The sequence below is a fragment of the Psittacula echo genome, assembly GCF_963264785.1.
Source record: "Psittacula echo genome assembly, chromosome: 15".
Lineage (NCBI taxonomy): Eukaryota > Metazoa > Chordata > Aves > Psittaciformes > Psittacidae > Psittacula > Psittacula echo.
Window position 1 is genome coordinate 7,043,970 of NC_137751.1, and position 19,657 is coordinate 7,063,626.

At 41.2% G+C, this 19,657-nt stretch overlaps 1 protein-coding gene across 3 annotated transcripts in view; it reads left to right on the forward strand.

Annotated features, from left to right (window-relative positions):
• GOSR1 (golgi SNAP receptor complex member 1) overlaps positions 1–19,657 on the forward strand; it is a 33,243-nt gene that overhangs the window by 1,633 nt on the left and 11,953 nt on the right. For all 3 annotated transcript variants that reach the window (XR_013958082.1, XM_080630195.1, XM_080630196.1), the window contains exons 3-7: positions 775–862; positions 1,066–1,173; positions 2,244–2,335; positions 2,523–2,597; positions 18,500–18,529. Coding sequence is in view for 2 of the 3 variants with exons in the window: in XM_080630195.1 (XP_080486321.1) it covers positions 775–862; positions 1,066–1,173; positions 2,244–2,335; positions 2,523–2,597; positions 18,500–18,529 (393 nt within the window). In the remaining variant the exon portion in view is untranslated. The remainder of the gene's footprint in view (positions 1–774; positions 863–1,065; positions 1,174–2,243; positions 2,336–2,522; positions 2,598–18,499; positions 18,530–19,657) is intronic.

The following is a 19,657-nucleotide window of genomic DNA, read 5'->3' on the forward strand; positions in this document are numbered from 1 at the left end:
GTTTCTGTTTGCTTTAGACAGATTTATGTTTGACTGAAGAATTACTTTGATCAAACTTTTCAGGTCTTTCTTGCTTATGGGCCAGAGTTGAGGTCTTCCACAGCGTTAACTGTCAACTTCTTTGTCCCTGTGTGCAACCTTTAAAAACTGCCATTCCTTCCTTACTAACTTTGGGTCTCAGCTGTGTATCAGTTGTGTGACAGCTCTATGGATGTACGTTGATGTTTTTGTTTGTTTAAGTTGATAATTGAATCCGTTTTTAACCTTCCCATGAACTTCTCATTCTGGAAACCTGAGAGATCCTCAACAATGATTATGTTACTCTTGAATCAGAGTCCTGGTCTCTCTTGTTTCTGGCTCTGTTACTTGCTGTGTAAACTAATTGTTGTAGTTATTTTTGCTGTACTTACTTCTCTTACAATAGTTATGGTAGATTACCAAAGCAGTGAGTAGCCTTTGAAAGATATTAGTTGGCATGTTTACACACTAGCATACCCTGTGTTGTGCTTCTGTTCTGCTGCTTAGATGTGACTTTCTGTTGTGGTTTTAATTTATCTTAGAAAGCTTCTAGGGAAGGTGTGAAACTGTAACCGATAAATTGTGTGGCTTGTGTTGCTCTGTAGAGCACTGATTGCTTAATAGGTTAGTGGGTTGTCCTTACACTGTGTTTAATTAAGGTGCCTTGCACTTGGCCTTGTTGAACTTCATGAAAAGATTGCCAAGATTCATGAAAATATGATGTCCTTTGCAGTAACTGGTCCTCTTTTCCCTTAGCTCTGACACAACTCCCCTCTTAAATGGATCCGGCCAGGACAGAATGTTTGAGACCATGGCTGTGGAGATTGAGCAACTGCTGGGAAAGGTAACTGTGGATTTACTTCAGCTTCTAGGAAACATTGCAGTGCAGGTTCCCATGGTGCATGTTGGGAGATACTAATGTGGGTGTTAGACAAGTGTTTCTGGAGGTACACGTCTGTTGTTAGAGCTGGCTCCTTCAACATATGCACTGTAAGTTTCTTCCAGGAACAAGCCATTTCATGGTTTGGTTTTGTTTTCCTTCTCCAGCTTACTGGAATAAATGACAAAATGGCAGAATACACAAATAGTGCAGGAGTCCCCTCCCTGAACGCTGCCTTGATGCACACGTTACAGCGTCACAGAGACATACTGCAGGTAACAGACCCGTGTCCTTCTTGCTTGTATTTTGTTTCTTTGTTTGGAATCATAGTTAACAGTGCTGGTGTCTGACCAGAAGATTTAAATGGCAGCAGTCTCAGCTCACTGTTCTCTCCAGACACCCCAATCAGTGAACTCGAGTTGAAAATTGCATTTTTTATGTCATTTTGGTGATATCTAACTAAGAACAGTAGAACGTGCCATCTTGTGTAGGTGTCTTTTATGTAGCAAAAGGGGAAAGGTAATGGATTATCTTGTCTTTGTGGCCTGTCACACAGCAATGTGTGAACCTCAGACTTAACGTATGATGGTAGAACCATCTAAACTGCTAAAAAAGGGTGAAGGGAATGTGATGGCTAAAGCTACTAATTCGTATTAGAAATCAACAATGTTTCAAACTGGTGATATTTTCATGGCATAGTAGTGTTAATAAGGCACGTTTTATTTGGCTGGTCATGTACAGTTTGGTTTCTGTTTCGTTTTTGCAATACACAATGTAAAAAGCGTTTTATTAGTAAAAGCCATGACATTCATATGGAAAGCAGTGCTGAATACTTCAGTGGTTTTGGAGGATGCCAGTTGCCGATTAAATTGGTTTTCCAGCAGCAGTAGCTGCCTGAAGTGGTTTCAAATGTTGAAGTGCAATTTGAATGTTAAAAAAGAGTTGCCTTCACTGTTCAGAAAAGGCTCTTTTTTTCATCTGATGTAACAACAAAATAAACCCACGAGCACCTTCACCACACCCAAGTAGGGCTTAGTAATTCAACCAGTAATGGGGAATTCTAGCACAAAATGATAATTCATCAGAAAGGTGAAGTGGAATGAAGCTGGGAGAAGGAATGACCATGGATTTCACTCTGTGACCTCAAAAGTTAGCAACTACTGTCAGAGCAGTGAGTTTCAAAAATACTTTGTGTTGGTTCCCAAGCGGTTTTGACGTTAATTTCGTAAGTTGGTTTTGCGCTTTGTGTTAGAGAGCAGTTCACATTTTAAAGGATGGTTGGACCTTGATTGAGTGTATTGTGTTGTTAAACTGGCCTCGGGTTCCTCATTTTGTTTTATTACAGGATTATACACACGAATTCCACAAAACCAAAGCAAACTTCTTGGCAATACGAGAAAGGGAGAATCTGTTGGGATCAGTACGGAAAGACATCGAGTAAGTTGTTTGCTATAGCAATGGTATGGGACTGTCGTTAGGGAGGAGAAGCTGGAAACCCTCTTGTAGGAGAATCCTTGGCATAGTTTATTCCTCTGTACTCTGAATATAGCAAAAAAAGTTACTTGAATTCACAGCTGTCATTAAGGTCATGTTAAGATTGTTTTGTTTTGTTCTTGGATTTTAGATCATATAAAAGTGGGTCTGGCGTGAATAACAGAAGAACAGAACTATTCCTTAAGGAACACGAGCATCTTCGAAAGTAGGTGTAATTTGTGATTTACTCTTTTGGGGGATGAAACATTCTTACTTTCAAGCATGTGTGAAAGCTTTGTCCATTTGTCAATATATATGTCCTTGCATTTGGTATTGTGTGACAGTGCTGCTACTTATGTAGGTGGATAAACTTTTATTGCTTGTGCTGACTGAAATGTGTATAGTAGGTAGTGGTCATGACTGTTTCCAATGATTTCTGACTTTTAGGATCTTGTCAGCACTAAGTGATACCATGTTGTCTTCAGCGAGCTTTCAAAAATCACTTCCGAGTCAGACCTTGCACTTGGCCTTTGCCTTTATGGGATAGTCACTGGGATAAAGGTTAAAAAGCTAAAGCAAAGTCCCAATGATTTAGCTGGTTTTCCCTTTCTTCTTCATTTGTCAGTCAGACAGAGAAGAACCTTTTTCCTTTTGTCTCTACTGAATGTGTACAAATGCCGATGGAAGAGACTAATTCCAGTGTTACCCATGCACTTAAATCCTTGTAAATTGACTCTAGTTTATTGGCCAAGATAACAAACAAACCAGCATTTTCTTTTCATTCTTGTTGCAGGGAGGGCATTAGATTATGAGTAGCTGCTTCGTGTGATCCCCATTCAGGAAAAGCAGCATGTTTTGATAGAACAGCATAGGGTGGTTCATGTTTTCTAGGTAGTCAAGAAGTAGTGCTGATCTTCGTGCCTCTGTTCTTGACTGTCCTTACGCTAAACCTCAGGCTTGCACAAGAGGGCAGCCTTTCGCTTGAAATAAATAACTAACTATAAAATGACCTGTGGCTTTCTCCAGTGTGCCACCTTAAAGAGAGCTCCAGCTTCCAGCCAGGACTGCACAAAAAGCTTTTACAGGAGATTAAACCCAAAATCTGTGATTGTGGTTTAGCACCATTTCATCCTTAAGTTTCTTTAGTGTCTTTAAAACTTAGAAGTTAATTGATTTAAAGTTTGAATTATGACTTTTGTTAGGTTGTATTTGTTGTTAAAGATGCGTGATGAGGAAGTGTAAAGTTGCCAGGAAAAAAACCCCACACTTAATATTTTGGAGGTGAGTGTTACCTGAAACGTTGTACTTTGAAGAATTAATGCCAGTTAATCTGAGTAAACCTGATTCTTTCTAGATGTTGTGTTTTGGTTTTCCCTGTTTGTTTTTGGAGGGATGATAAATGCATTCATACATTTGGCATTTTGTTAAAGAAGGCTACAAATAAGGTATTCCTGGAGTCGTAAAATGCACTTCTAAGAAAGTGACATTTCCCTAAAGGCACTGTTGTGAAAAGGTTGAAACAATGGAGAGGAAAACTTCATTTTGTAAATGTTATCTGTCTTCAGAACTGGAGCCCAGCATTCACTGAGCATTGATTGCTTTGATCTCTTTAAACATGCTGAGCTCTCCACTATGATTTTAGGGTAAAAATGCCTGAAAAATAGAATTAAATAAGGTAGTTTTCGAAACAGTTAAACCATCTTGTAAGTGATAACTTGAAAATGTCAAGACTTTTGAAACCTGTGAAAAGAGTTGGAAGAATGGGGATGAGAATTTTGCAAGTATATTATTATATGCTGCAAAGGAATGACATAACACCACAGGAATGATATATTTCTATCAGATATTGGAGCATTCACTTGGTCTTGGCCCTGCTTAATTTATTATATGAAGTACTTTATTACATACTTTTCCATGATCTGATAATGGAGGATGTATGGGCTATTACCCACTGCAGAGAACCAGACTCATCTGTCAGCCTGGTTCTTTATGCACTACCATGTGAGACGGGGTAATGAGAAACTTGACTTTACTCTTGGCAGCTTTGCCATGACTGCTCTCTAAAAAGCCTGCTGGCAGCCCAGGGGGGTGTTCTTTGTGGTGGTATCTCACTTGGGAATAGGATGCGGAGATCCATAAAACTCTTCTCCAGAAGGGACTTAGGGCATAATCATAGAATAGTTTGGGTTGAAGGGACCTTAAAGCTCATCCACTTCCAACCCCCTGCCATGGGCAGGGACATGTTCTACTAGAGCAGGTTGCTGCAAGCCCCATCCAGCCTGGCCTGAACCTCTCTGCTTTTTGCCTAAATCCACCTCCTTGTCTTTCTGTTCCATTCTGCATGTCACCTCTTCTGGAAGAACAATGGAGGAGAATCTATTGGTTTTAATTTTCCATATGTAGGTAATAACGAAAAAGGAGGAGAAATAAATCTGAGAGTACAAAATTTTTATGAATAAAAGGATCCAGCATATATTAAGCACCAACAGAATGATAGCAGCTGAAGCACTTCACAAAGCCTTGCTATGCCCGTAATACATAAACCTCTCTCCATTAAGCTGTGAGGATTGTGCATCCGTTTGAACGCGCTCTCCTGGGTGGGGCTGGCTGCTGTGTCAGTGCTGCTGGCACAAGTCTGGTGTGCACTTTCAGGTTAGGATCATGGTGCTGCTGGGGTAGCCCTCGGGCTGGGGGCTTGCAGGGCTCCCAGTTCTGGGAGCGGTAGCGAAAACATGGTGTGGTGGTCTCTCTTCAGTGGAAAGCTTTGCTGATGCCTCAGTTCATTTGATAAATCAGCTGAATCTGAGTTTTGTTGGAAAAGGAGATTTATCTAGAAATTTAGTTGGCTGTGGATGAGTAAAGTTTCTAAGTTGCTCAGTTTCCCACTTCTATACAGATAGTTCAAGAATGGTTTTAGCTGTCTCTGGAGATAAAACCAGCAATGCTTACATTTTGTAATAAACTAAATTGAAATGAGGCTGGAATACAGATTTCATCAAATATTGATGCCCTGTTAATATTTTTACCTAATACCTCATACCTTTTGTTGTGTCAGGTACTAAATACCAAGTCTAGTGTGGTCATGTTAGGCTGGCAGGGGCGATACTGTTGTGGGTGTCTGTTACAGGCCACCAGATCAGGGTGAGGAAGTTGATGAGGCCTTCTACAAGCAGCTGAGAGCGGCCTCACAGTCACAGGACGTGGTCGTCGTGGGGGATTTTAACTTCCCTGATGTTTGCTGGAAGGACTACTCAGCAACCCAGCCACAGTCCAGGAGGTTCCTCCAGTGTATGGATGATAACTTCCTCATGCAAATGGTGGATCAGCCAACCAGGAGAGGAGCGCTGCTGGATCTCATCCTCACTAACAAGGAGAGTCTGGTCGAAGCAGTAAGGGTTGAGGGCTGCCTTGGTTGCAGCGACCACGAGATGGTGGAATTCAGGATCTTGTGTGGTAGGACCAGTACAATAGCAAGTAGAATTGCAACCCTGGACTTCAGCAGGGCAAACTTTGGCCTTTTCAAGCAATTGCTAGGGGAAGTCCCATGGGCAAGGCTGCTTGAAGGTAAAGGGGCCCAAGATAGTTGGCTGGCATTCAAGAATTGCTTATTCCAAGCTCAAGAGCTGAGCATCCCGACACGTAGGAAGTCAAGGAAGAGGGCCAGGAGACCTGCGTGGCTGAATAAGGAACTGCTGGGTATGCTCAAGTGGAAGAGCAGAGTTTATAGGTCATGGAAGGAGGGGCTGGCCACTCGGGAGGAATATAAGGCTGCTGCTAGAAGATGTAGGAAGGCAGCTAGGATGGCTAAGGCCTCCGTAGAATTAAATCTGGCAAGAGGGGTCAAGGACAACAGAAAGAGCTTTTTCAAATACATAGCTGATAAAACTAATACCAGAGGCAAGGTTGGCCCACTGGTGAATGGGATGGGTGCCCTGGTGACAGAAGATACAGAGATGGCAGAGTTATTGAATGTCTTCTTTGTGTCAGTCTACTCTGCCGGAGGCAGTCCTGAAGAACCCTGTACTCCTGAGACCTCAGATGAAGTCAGGTCACTGGAGCGGTTTGCCTTAGTCCATGAGGAATGGGTTAGGGACCAGTTGAGCAATCTGGACATCCATAAATCCATGGGTCCAGATGGGATGCACCCGCGGGTGTTGAGGGAACTGGCGGAAGTCATTGCTAGACCACTCTCCATCATCTTTACCAAGTTTTGGGAAACGGGAGAGGTGCCTGAGGACTGGAGGAAAGCAAATGTCACTCCATTCTTCAAAAAAGGCAAGAAGGAGGACCCGGGTAACTATAGACCGGTCAGCCTCACCTCCATCCCTGGGAAAGTGATGGAGCACCTTATCCTTGATGCCATCTTAAGGCATGTCAAGGATAAGAGGGTTATGAGGGGCAGTCAACATGGCTTTACCAAGGGGAAGTCATGCTTGACCAACCTCCTAGCCTTTTATGAGGAAATAACATTGTGGATGGATGATGGCAGAGCGGTGGATGTGGTCTACCTTGACTTCAGCAAAGCATTTGACACAGTCTCCCACAGCATCCTCATAGCTAAATTGAGGAAGTGTGGCCTGGATGATCAGGTAGTGAGATGGACTGCGAACTGGCTGAAGGACAGAAGCCAGAGAGTTGTAGTCTATGGGGCGGAGTCCAGTTGGAGGCCTGTATCTAGTGGAGTGCCTCAAGGGTCAGTATTGGGACCAGTATTATTTAATATATTCATCAATGATTTAGATGAGGGAATTGAGTGTACTGTCAGCAAGTTTGCTGATGACACTAAGCTGGGAGGAGTGGCTGACACGCCAGAAGGCTGTGCTGCCATCCAGCGGGACCTGGACAGGCTGGAGAGTTGGGCAGGGAGAAACTTGATGAAATATAACAAGGGAAAGTGTAGAGTCCTGCATCTGGGCAGGAACAACCCCAGGTTCCAGTATAGGTTGGGGAACGACCTGTTAGAGAGTAGTGTAGGGGAGAGGGACCTGGGGGTCCTAGTGGACAGCAGGATGACCATGAGCCAACACTGTGCCCTTGTGGCCAGGAAGGCCAATGGCATCCTGGGGTGTATTAGAAGGGGGGTGGTCAGTAGGTCGAGAGAGGTCCTCCTTCCCCTCTACTCGGCCCTGGTGAGACCGCATCTGGAATATTGTGTCCAGTTCTGGGCCCCTCAGTTCAAGAAGGACAGGGACCTGCTGGAGAGAGTCCAGCGCAGGGCGACAAAGATGATTAAGGGAGTGGAGCATCTCCCTTATGAGGAAAGGCTGAGGGAGCTGGGTCTCTATAGTTTGGAGAAGAGGAGACTGCGGGGGGACCTTATTAGTGTATATAAATATATAAAGGGGGAGTGTCATGAGGATGGAGCCAGGCTCTTCTCAATGGCAAACTATGATAAGACAAGGGGTAATGGGTATAAACTGGAACACAAGAGGTTCCACTTAAACTTGAGAAGAAACTTCTTCTCAGTGAGGGTGACAGAACACTGGAACAGGCTGCCCAGGGAGGTTGTGGAGTCTCCTTCTTTGGAGACATTCAAAACCCGCCTGGACACATTCCTGTGTAACCTTATCTAGGTGTTCCTGCTCTGGCAGGGGGATTGGACTAGATGATCTCTTGAGGTCCCTTCCAATCTCTAACATACTGTGATACTGTGATACTGTGATGTTTGCAGTTGCTGTTTGAATGCTTGTTTTCTTGGGTCTGTGCCATTCAGTAAAGGTGTTTGTCTCATCTTTTCTGTTTGTATGCTTTTGGCCAGGGAGATAAACAAGTCATCCATTTTCTTGTAATACTGTTTTCTACCTAAAGAAAACAATTTTGATGAATAGATCTAGCTTAGCGCTTGAAAAACTGCCCTGAAAAGTGCTGCCTCAGAGGAAAGAGTCAGCTTAGTGTTTGCCCTGAGAAAGTCTGCAGTTGTTGATGAGTGACAATCAGTCAGTAAAAAAAGGACTGATGTGTTTGATTAAATTAGCAGTATTGTGTGTATGCAAATGAAAATTGCCCTTGTGTTGGTACTTCTGTTGTAGGTGAATGATACCTATGAGGCGATAGTGATGAATTTGTGTAAAAACTGATGAGGGCTTCACAGGTTTAGATAGAAATTACAGATTTTATTCCCTATGATGAATTCATTGTAAAACTAGATGAAAATGAGACCACTTTAGTGGTCACCAGCATTTGCTGGAGTAGGTTTGTTCTGTCATTGTCGGGCCACTCTGCAACTATTACGTTATTATTCAACTCCATGCTCAAAAACTAGACATCTGTCCTCCTCCAAAAGAAGTGACTGGTGGTGAAGAGGTACCTGGATCATGAGCTGTGGTTCTAATTGCTGACAGATGACTACATGTTTCTGGTGGGTGTCCCTGTGCAGGCTATCAGTCTATCTGGTAAAAAGGATTTCAGCTTAGAATTATGAGGTGTGATGCAGGTAGATGAGATGAACCTGCTCAAGTGTTCCTTAGCTAAGGACATAAAACACCGCTGTGTGGCTTAAAATTTAGCACTGGTTCAGAGGGTAGGGGGACCAGAAGAGATGGGTGAGAAACACTGAAGGAGAAAAGGAGGAGAGCAAACAGAGGGATGTGTTCTGTATGGGAAAGAGGAATAAGGGAAGTGAGCAAAAGAAGTAACGGGAATCCGCAGCACTTGTGTAATGGTGCTATTAATAATACATACCTGATTCATGGAGATGGTTAGGATAAACTAATGTTTGTGCAGTACTTCATATATGTGAAGTACTCTGGAGTGCTAAATATTATCATTACTATTACTATTATTGCATTTCATGTTTCAGCAGAGCTGTGTCAGATTTCCTGCTGTTGTTTGGGCAGAAACTGCCACAATCAGTAGAGAATAATCACCCGGAAACTGCTTTCCAACTTTGTAATACAGTCCAGATCTGAATAGAGGGAGTGACTTGTTGACCATTTTTTCCTCTAAATACTGATGTTGCTTACAGATCCTCACTTCAGTACTGCTTTGCACAGAGGAGTCAGCTTCATGAGATATGGAGACACTTTACAGGGGTTTTGATTAGAGGTGTGTTGATGTTCTGGAGAAAAGCAACCAGTTTTCTACCTTCAATTAATTTCCTTCTGTTATCCCTGTTCTGCACACTCTAATTTCCATTTACCATGCTGTTGCTGCTCAGGTTCCTGTGGATTTCAGTGGACCTTCAGTATTGAATTAGAGCCAGAGTACTGCTGTTGCCTCCCCTTCCATCCCCATCTTCACTTCCAATTGCAGGGGGAGTATCACATGAAAAGGGGGCAGATTTTCTTGACCCCTCATGTTTGATCTGTCCCTCAGCACACCAGGAAAGCCAGGACCATTCAGTATCCGTAACATGGGCTTTTTAGGCAGGGCTGTACACTCTGTCCGGGCAGCAGCACAAATAAAGTGGTTTTCAAGGAAGGGATTTGAACAAGGAGGATTTTTGGTATTGGAAAAGCTGACTTAAAGGTGCACAACTTGTCCTGTAATCCTGTTTGGAAATACAATTCTATTTTCTCATTCTGCTCCGTCTCCTGTTGCTGCAGAGTTCTCTGGGTTGCGGTTGTGCATTAGTGATTCCTTGCTTTAGCCTTATCTCTGAATGGGATTGAATGGGTTTTATCTCCAAACCTGCTGGCAGAACCTCTTGAAGATTCATGGCAGAATGACACAAAGCCACTTTCTGAATGGCAGGATTGGCTTCCCTGTCACAATCCCATGCTGAAAACGAGATTTGGGTATGTCATATACTTAACCACAACACCAGACTGAGAACAGCTTGTCTGTTTTCTTATTCTAATAGTAAATAATGCTCAATGAGGGAGACAGTTCCCATCTTCTGGAAGAAAAACCCAGGAACTTCACTGCTTGTTAGGTGGCTGTAATCAGAATACTGTGAGCAAGTCATTGAAGTAGTTTAATGAGAATTTGAGGAGGTTCAAAGCCTGAAGGCAATGAAGGAAGATGCTCTCCTGAGTGTTGTTATTATTTATAAATAACTTAATATAAGAACATGAAAATCAGCCAAGCACTTCACAACTTTCTAAAAATAGGTGAAGCTTCATTAGAGTAAAATCAAGTAGTGCTTTTCATCTTCCTGTGCTGTGTTTAGGGCTTTAAGAAACAAACCTACCCCAAAACACTAGACCAGAGAGTAAATTCATCTCACAAGGTTTATTTGCATGCTTTCCTTTAGCGTTGGATTGCTTTAAAAAATGCTGTAATCAATAATTTCCCTGTCATTGATGACTGTTGTGGTATTTTTATACCTCAGTATGTCTAAATGTACCCCCAGGAAAGACACTGCAGAAACTCTGCCTGGTCTCCACAGAAACTACAGAACAAACCCTCACAACACAGTGTGAAAGGATTACCTGAATATACCATGGAAAGAAGGGTGGTTGGGATTAACATTTGGCTCTGGTTCTCAGTTCTGGACTTTGCTTTAGAAACAACACTATGCCCTTGATGGGGGGAGAGGGAGAGATACAAAACCACGCTTCAAACTTCAGAGCTCTGTGTCTGCTTCTGAAGTTTCTTGCTGGATTCAGAAATAAACAAATCAGTGATGCATGTTTTATTTGTTTTTAGCTTTCCTTTCAACACTGTTTCTTAACTAGGACAGCTTCCCCCTCCCAAGGTCTGTATTGAAATTAGGACTTTGACAAGAACTGAAGTCCTTCTTACATGGGTTGGTTCTGAAAAGGAGGTGTATCTTTTGAACAGAATCAATGACTGCGGAGTTTTACAGAATTTCTTTGGTGGAATCTGAGGATCACTTCTGATTCCAATGCAGCATGGCATTTTTTTTGCCAGTGTGGCTGTGTACTTCATTATTCTTTCAGGCCTGAAGTGCTTGCTTATTATTTGCTACTGGAACGCCAAGGGAAACAAGCTGTTGAATTTTGTTTGATGTGTATGGGTATGTTAAATAGTGATTATTTCCATTTTTCTCAAATACAGAGTGTACAGCTGGAAAGTTACCACATTGCTGTATAAATGTCATACTTGAGTCTGTTTATTTTGCATCTCTGTGCTAATGCATCAGGCTGAGGTCTTCATCATCCTTGGCTGCTGAATGGTAGGCTCTGCAGATATCTTAGTGTGCTGCTTTACCAGTGGTTTGATAGAAAACATTGACTCCCATCTGCTGAGGGTATGTAATCCATGGTGGTAAGCAGGAGTAGGGCCAAATTCCCACTAAAGCACACCTGGGTTAGCCTGGTAATAAAATTTTGCTTAAAACCTTTCAAGGACCTTAGTTTTGTTGTAAAGTGGAAGATGCAGAATGCTTTCCTCTCACTTGAGAGTCTTGTCTGTATTGCATATATTCACACTTTTGGAAGAATGCATCTTAGCGTCAGACTTAGGTAAGAAGGCAAGCCTCAGAACAAAATTGGGTCAGAATCAAAATGTGGAGATCTTCACCCGTTAATGAATTGCATCCTTCTTTTGGATTGAGGATGGTTTAAAAGTAGTGTGCACTTTAAATTCTGAACCACTGGTGTTTGTTATGTTGTACAGTTAAATTTGCAGTTTGAAGCATCAGTTTCTGAAACTCAATAGATGAGCAGGTAGATAGTTGTAACGTGAGATACTTCAGCCAAGTCCTGGATGAAAGCCATATAGCTTCCTACATGTACCAAAGAAACCCTCAAAACCACAGCAGGTGAAGATGCAGTCAGGAAGTGGAATACATTTCTATCAGTGGGCATTTCAGGGTTGTCATCCTAGGGATAACTCATTTCTGTGTCAGCTTCACTGGAGATTAAGATGAGATTCATTACAAAGCTTTTTGTATGATGGGGCTCTTCTAGAAGACATTCCCCCCTCGTGTTCTCTTTTCTTGGTTACTTAGTGTGTGAGGAGTAGGGCAGTTTTTTTAGCTTTGTCTAGCTTTAATCAAAAAGCATAAACTGAAAAAGTGACACAACCTTTTTGTTACCGTACAGATGATAAACAGCTTGTGTTTCTTGCAAGTTATGCATCTAACTTGTCTGTGTGTGCTCCACAAATGAGTAATGGCTGATTGTCTTGGTAGAGCTCATTTTTCAACAGATCTGTGTTGGGTATCGAATGCTGTGTTGCTTCGTGTTGAGGGTTTTTCCTTTTAGTTAAAGGTATAATCTGAATTCTGTGTTTTAAACGGGAGGGAATAATGAAAACAGCACTCGCCCTGAAGGCTGGTTCTTCATGCAGCATGTAAAGTTTGAGGAAATGCCGATATAGTCCATTAGTAAGTTACTGGAATTATTCTGACAGTTGTGGTTACTGATAATGACTTACAGTAAGGCCTGCCCTTCTCAGTTCATTTAACTTTGTTCCTATGGGTAATATGGAGCAATTATATGGGAGGGTCAATCTATCCAGGAACTTTCACAACCATGAATAGAGAGCCTCTAGAAACCTCATTATGTGGCAGTTGGTGCCATCCTGGCCTTGGTCTTGTGCTTACTAATAGGCAACCAGCTTCTGCACTTCATTTAGATGATAGGAACTGTTTTCATTTTAAGTTCTTAACTGCATTCCTTGGGTAAACTGTATGCTGCAGATTATGGAGAAGGCTCTTATTTCCTTATAGATTTGCTTGAAAGGAAGAAGTATTGCTGTTGCTCACCCTCTTGGGACTCTCAGGCATCAGGCACTCTCCCCAATAGTCTTTAAATGTGCCAAAGAGCTTTCTTGGCTACCTCCTGTTTTTACAGAAACATTTCTTTCACTCTTGTTAGTAATTCCCAGACAAGTCAATGGAGTTTAGTGGAGGTGCAGAATGTACCCTTTGGAAATCCAGGAGGAGCAACATGTTGGTGTTCCTGGAGCTGTGAGGGTGGATCCCTGTGTTTAGGGATCCCCCTGCAAAGGGAGAGCATCGCTTGGTATTTGCTCGCATCCATTAAGTTGGTCTTTAAACTGAGTTAGAACAGCTCATCTTTTCAGTGGTTATGATGCATCTGTAGACATGTTTACAGAGATTAGACAGCTGTAAAGAAAGTACTTATGTTAGTTTATCTTAAACCCAGATTGTTGGAATTGATAAGGTATTTACTTAGTGCTGGAGCTAAGAGTCCAATTCTTAGCGAATTTTGTGTCATAGGATTCTAGGTTGGAGGGAGTAGGTTTCACCAGTTCATTTGCCTGGAAATCTTTTGGCAGATTCTTCCTTTCAGTGAAAAGCATGCCTCTTGAATGTGCTCTTTCCTCATATACAAGGTACACATGAACCATCTGGAAGGAAATTCAACACCAAATAATGTTAGTTAACTCCTGCCTAGAGCAGTGGGTTGTGTTCCAGTGCCTTTCATTCTAGATGTAACAAATTACTTGCATTGATTAAAAGCCATGGGATGTTGTGCCATTGTGCTTTTTTGTTTGTTTTCCAATTTTGCAGCTATTCCTCATTCTTACTGAAAGTGATTCCTGAGTGTCAGACTCCCCAGTACAGGGATGTGCAGAAATAAGTTTATTAATGTGTTGAGAGTTTGTAGGTGTGATGTTGTTAATAATGTATTGTTCCTTTGGAGCAAATCTATACACTGACTTAAGGCTTATGTTTGTGCTGGATTGGTATGTTTGATTGTTGTAGGCTCTTACTTCACCTTATCTACTGCAACCAACATTACACCTCCTTAGCATTTCGGTTTATGCTTTAATTAACATACAAAGGGAACCCACAGAAGATACCAGTTTGTGTCAGTATTTGAACCTTTCGGAATGGTTTCTGTAGGCAAACTGTTCATCCCTGAAAATACCCATCTTGCCTCATGTCTTTGGTTTTGGGTGTTGTATTCCCATTGGCATGTTTGGCTCACCACGCTGTTGTGTCTGGTCTCAGTCAGTAGTAGGCTTCTACAACAACTCTTGTCCTTGTTAGCGGCTGTGGAAGACTGTTCAGAGTAGCTAAGCAGCTCCAGTGGAATTCACTCTTCAACACTAAATTGAACCAAGCTTAAGACAAGTCTTACAAAATCTGGAATATCTTGTTTGTTATCACAGAATGCTTTACATTCTTCTGCTTCAGTTTTTAAAGAGCTTAATGATCTTCAGGTTTTTTAGATGATGAGATACATCAATGGCAAGCAGAAAAAATGAGTTGGTGTGTGGGTTTTTTGTGTGTCTGCACAGTGTTTCTTTTACTTGTGGGTTAGGAATTACTACTATGGTGGAAATAACTGACTGTAGAAGTCTGATTTGCTTCATCATAATCTCTTTATTTGCATTAGAGTATCAAGTATGTTTTGCAGTATTTGCACTGCTGGAAGCTCCATGTTCCCTGGTGCTAGTGATTGATTTTGCGGTTAGAACAAAGTAAAATTATTATTTCTGTAATTATTCCTAATGAAAGTAAGAAAAGAGTTATCAAGTGCTAAGATGAGTTTATTTTACAGGGGATTTCCCTAATCCTTTAAAATTATTCTTTGTGATAATGTTGCCCTTAATTTCATCTGAAGGGTTTAAAGTGCATTGAGAAATTAGTTGTGTGCAGATGAGTATTACTGCTCTACTTTATTTCTCTGACAGGTGCTTGTACTGGGTATCTAACTAGTTAAGTCAGCAGCAAAATCTATGGATGTGGGAGAAGCACAGTCCTTACCTGAGTAATCATATGTATGACTGAATTCTAATTACTGGCATAGAAAATTGCTTAAGAAAAACAAATCAGAAAATGCCTCCTTTAGTTGTAAAAGCTTGATGTGATGGACAGGCTCATTTTCTATCCTAGAGGCCTATTTCACTTCATTTCTCCTTTGGATTAATTAACCTGTCTGCATATTTCAGTGACAAACTATACAATCTTCTGAAAAGAGCAGTTGCACAGAGGCCTGATGATAACACGCATGACTGCGACTGTGGACTTGTGTCATTTATTACAGGAGGTGATTGCCTCAGCATCCTTCAGCATTCTTTTCAGATAGTATTTTGCAATGGCTTTGTCAAAGTGCCATCTGTCTCGACAGGTGAAAGTGCATAACGTATTGAAACAGATGGCAAATCAGATTAATACTGGCCAGAACCATCGCTTGCTTACTTGGATGTGTATAAGATGATGTCCACTGGATTGGTTGTCTTTGCTTGGAAAGCAGAACAACAAAGTCAAGAGGTTTTGTTTGGTTTTCGTTTTAAAGAGCCTCTTTTTGTAGTGTTTTGAATGTGAGTTAAGCAAAATTACCTCTTGCTATGGTATTTTTTATTCTGTCAAACAGTTTGAAATGTTCATTATTCATAGCTGTGAGAGCATCTTCTATTTGTGTAAAATAGGTTATTATTAGTCAGCGATCTGCAAACTTCCCTTGGCTCTCTGTTATACTTTGTGTTCCTTATCTCCCTTCAATCTGACTGTTAATTTCTATGGTTATGAAATACACAATGATGAAACAAACTGCTTCTGTCTGGGTGTTGCTCTGAGTGAAAGCTACAGTCTGTATTTGCCAAGTTGGAAGGACTTTGAGATGCTGCGTGAGTGCATGTTATTGCCTTTAGAAAAGCCTCTAGCATCTGCTTAAACTGAACTTGGACAGAAAGTATCCAACTTCAGAACTTAGTTCAGTCTGCCCTTACTGCACATCAGTCATTCTGAGGAGAATTCATATGCATCTCATCCTTTGAAACAGTTGGCGTGACTGCCACGTCACTCGGGAAGCATTGATCTTGTGACTTCAGGTTCCCGTTAAATGCCTTGTGTTGGCATTTGCATCTGTCTGCATTTGTTGCTATTGAGAACTGTTTATTACTGCGTTTATACGTTTTTATTCTACCTGTCATCATTTTACAGGTAGCCACATTTCCAAGGTTTATATTTATATATGTGCATCCATACATACCTATATAAAAAATAATGTGGTATAATATAGTTGAATCTGAAGCTTTTAACTACTTTTTGTGGTTATGTCTCTAATAAAACTGCCTAACTACAGCTTTCTCTAACATAAAAAGCAGTGAGTGTCTGCTGCAAACTGGTAAGCCTAATTTTTGTGCTTTGAAAACCTTGGAGAACATCCTAGTTCACTTGAGGTCTCCGAATGTGTTCAACATCCCTGTCATCTTCAGCTCATCAACATGAACATGCTACGATTTCATCACTTAAATGGACAAGGAGCTGGTGATGCTGCTGATGGCAGGTTGTTTTTTTAATAGAACTCTTCTAGCAATGTTCTGTTCCCCAGAATTTTAGTAACTTGTTTCCAGCAAGGCTCTTGATACCTTTTTGTTATTAATTGTAAAAAAAGGGTGCCTTCTTGTGCACTGTTCTTGCTTTTCAGGCTGTTTTCTGATGCTTTTGCAGTTTATTTTTATGCACTTCCCACATAATACACTTGTCTGTTAGAAGCTGCCAATGTTTGAAAGGCACATGCTCAGTTGAATTTTGTATCTTTGAGAATCAGCGATTACAGAAATTTTAATGCATCACTTTGCTGCTGCCTTGGGACATCATGAGATGCTGTGAGACTTGAATCTCCTTCTACTACTTTGTGTACAGAACCATGGTGTTTTACTTCTCTCTGCCAGTGGTAAATACCACACAGTGAATGAAAATGCTTTTATTTGATTCAACTGATGTACTTGCGACTGATGTGAATCTTTGGAGCATGGCTTTGTTTTGGGAGCCCAGAGTGTTCCAGTTCCAGTGTTTTCAGCATTTGCTGCCCCGGTTGAGTTCCTCTCAACTTAAAATAAGGCAAAATATTTTTAGTGCTCTGTGTGCTGTCTCCATATTTCAAGCCCTGGACTAGACTGAAATAGCAACCTTTGTTTTCACTGCTTTTCACAGACAAATAAGGACATGCTGTTAGCATTTCCCCCCCTCCATGCAGCTTACACACGCATGCACACACCGCACAACGTGCTCCTTCGCTGTGCCTCCAGCTGGAGGTGTGGGGGGATCTCCAGAATTTCTGTGGATAGAAGAAAAGTTCCAAATCAGGCAGCTCCAGCTGAGTCACAGGCTGGTGGTACCTTCCCTTCCCTTCCTGAGGTGGCAGAACACTTGGAACAGGGAGGATGGACGATGAAGACTGTCATACTCTTTCAGTGTCTTTTAATCCTTTTAGTTTGGCAGCAGTAAATTCTGCTTTCATGCTGGAAGCAAGATGCAGTGCAACATAAAACTCCTTTTTGTCAAATGGATTTGCTTCCTAAACTGCAAACTCGTATTTTTTTTTTTCAGTTATTCTACACAGGTTTACCTAAATCTGTGGTAAACAGAGCAACTGTAGGGATGTATCGTTGTTTCCACAGTATGGGAATCAGGGATGCAGTCACCTATTCTGTGTCAGTGTTACATTTGCGATATTGATTGCTGTAACAAGATATATTTTAAACTGTGATTAAAAACCTGTCTATAAGAACTTGAGTAGAGAAAAAGAGGAATCGCTCCAGTCTTCTGAGGATCTTGTTTGCCATTCTGATCTCGCACATCCGTGTTTAAGTGAGTTTGCCATTCTGATCTTGCACATCCGTGTTTAAGTGACATGTTCTCTCTGGTGCTGTATTTTAGGCTGTCCTTTTCCCAGCAATGCTCGTAGAACTCAATTGATGTGAGGCAGTGAGAGGGAAGGGGGATGCGTGTTATCAGGGTCCTTTTCTTACAGATGGTGTGTGTTCTGTTTCCCATGAGCATCGCTTTATTCTCATCCAACTGCTATTACTATAGAGAGAACTTGCCTCTAACCACCATAAAGCAGTGTTTGATAAACCAGCTCTGCAGCAGTGTTCTGAGATGCTATTACCTGGAACCAAGTTTTTGTTGGTAATTAGGGTTTTTGAAGGGGTAAGCAGGAATGGCCAGGATTAAAAAGCAATAAAATTAGATTCTTTCTTCCCCAGTACTCATTTCCATACTCTCCTGGGCACCCGGTACACATCAGGCTAAGTTAATGTTCATTAGCTGTGAATCACTGAGCATCTGCTCTTGCATACAGGTAGGAAATGCTGCTCCTGAGAAGCCCTGCCTGTCTTCCCCAAACACACCTATTAGCTATACCAAATCTATGTAGTAGCAAAAAGTGAAATAAGCCATTCTAAGGGTGAATCTGTTAAGGTTTGTGTTATGGTGACCATTGATTTAATAATCTAAAATAATACTTAATGCTTGTGCCTTTTTTTAACCTTATTTCTTTTTCTTTTGGCTTTCAGCTCAGATCGACTGATAGAAGAAACAATAAGGTAGGAATGAACGTAGTAATTTTCATTATTTTATGCACAATTGGCATTTGAACTGAATTGTGTCTACAGCTATCAGTCATTTCATTTATACAATAACTGTATTGTTCGCAGCTCCTGGGTAATATTACAGTGATGTGGTGGGATTATTTTTGTTTGGGGTTTTTATTATTATTCAATGTTGAAATAATGATGTTGCTCAAATATTTTATTCATCTTAGTTTAGAAAATCTACATTTCTATTCAAGGGTGAATAGCCCCTACAAAAACAAAGAGACTGACTGAGCAGAATGAATGTCAGGTTGAGCTGTTCAGGGCTGTTCCTGTAGTTTCTTCTCATCAACAGTCTTCAACAATGTGATTTTCTGTAATTCTTCAATGTATTCAGCATGCTGCTGTGCAGCTGATATAGATAAGGGCTCTTACTACAAGGGCTTAAGAGGTTTTTGCTGTTGTATAGTTATTTATCTTTGAGGGTTTTTTACATGGTTTGAATGCTTAAGGCATGAATATTTAAGTGGTACCTTCTCTAACTGATGTGGGAATTTTAGAACCGTAGTATCACGAATGAGTTGTCTCATCTGTGCCCTTCCCAAGCTTCTGCTGAACTCTGGGATTTTGCAAACCAATATTTCAGAGTGCCCAAGTTAATGGTTTTAAATTTTAGATTATTGCTTTTAAAAAAGAGGAAGAAAGAAAACAAGAGAAGCTTTCAGATAATGCATGTACTGGCATAAGTGATCAAGGAGAGTAATGAGAGGTGCAGCAAGGCTCTGTGTCCATTAAGGGCTGGCTAGCTTAAGTACACACAGTAGGCTCAGTCTAATTAACATGGTGGAAGAATGTGTTAAGCTACGTTAATATGCAGTGATGAGCCAGAAGTGGTGAGTACAATAGTGTCTGAAATGTGGGTATAATCTTACCACAGCCTCATAAAGGTATTTGCCAAACTTAGCACAGTTATTGTCACTATTTGTTTTACTTTGGGTTCTAGGCCTTTTCTGATCAAAATTCCTCTCTCTTTTTGTCATACTTGTAGCCCTACATCTCCCTCTTGTAAAAATGCTCAACATTTGTTGAATCTCTTACGTGCTACCACTCTACTAACTAGAGCATTAAACAGCATATGGT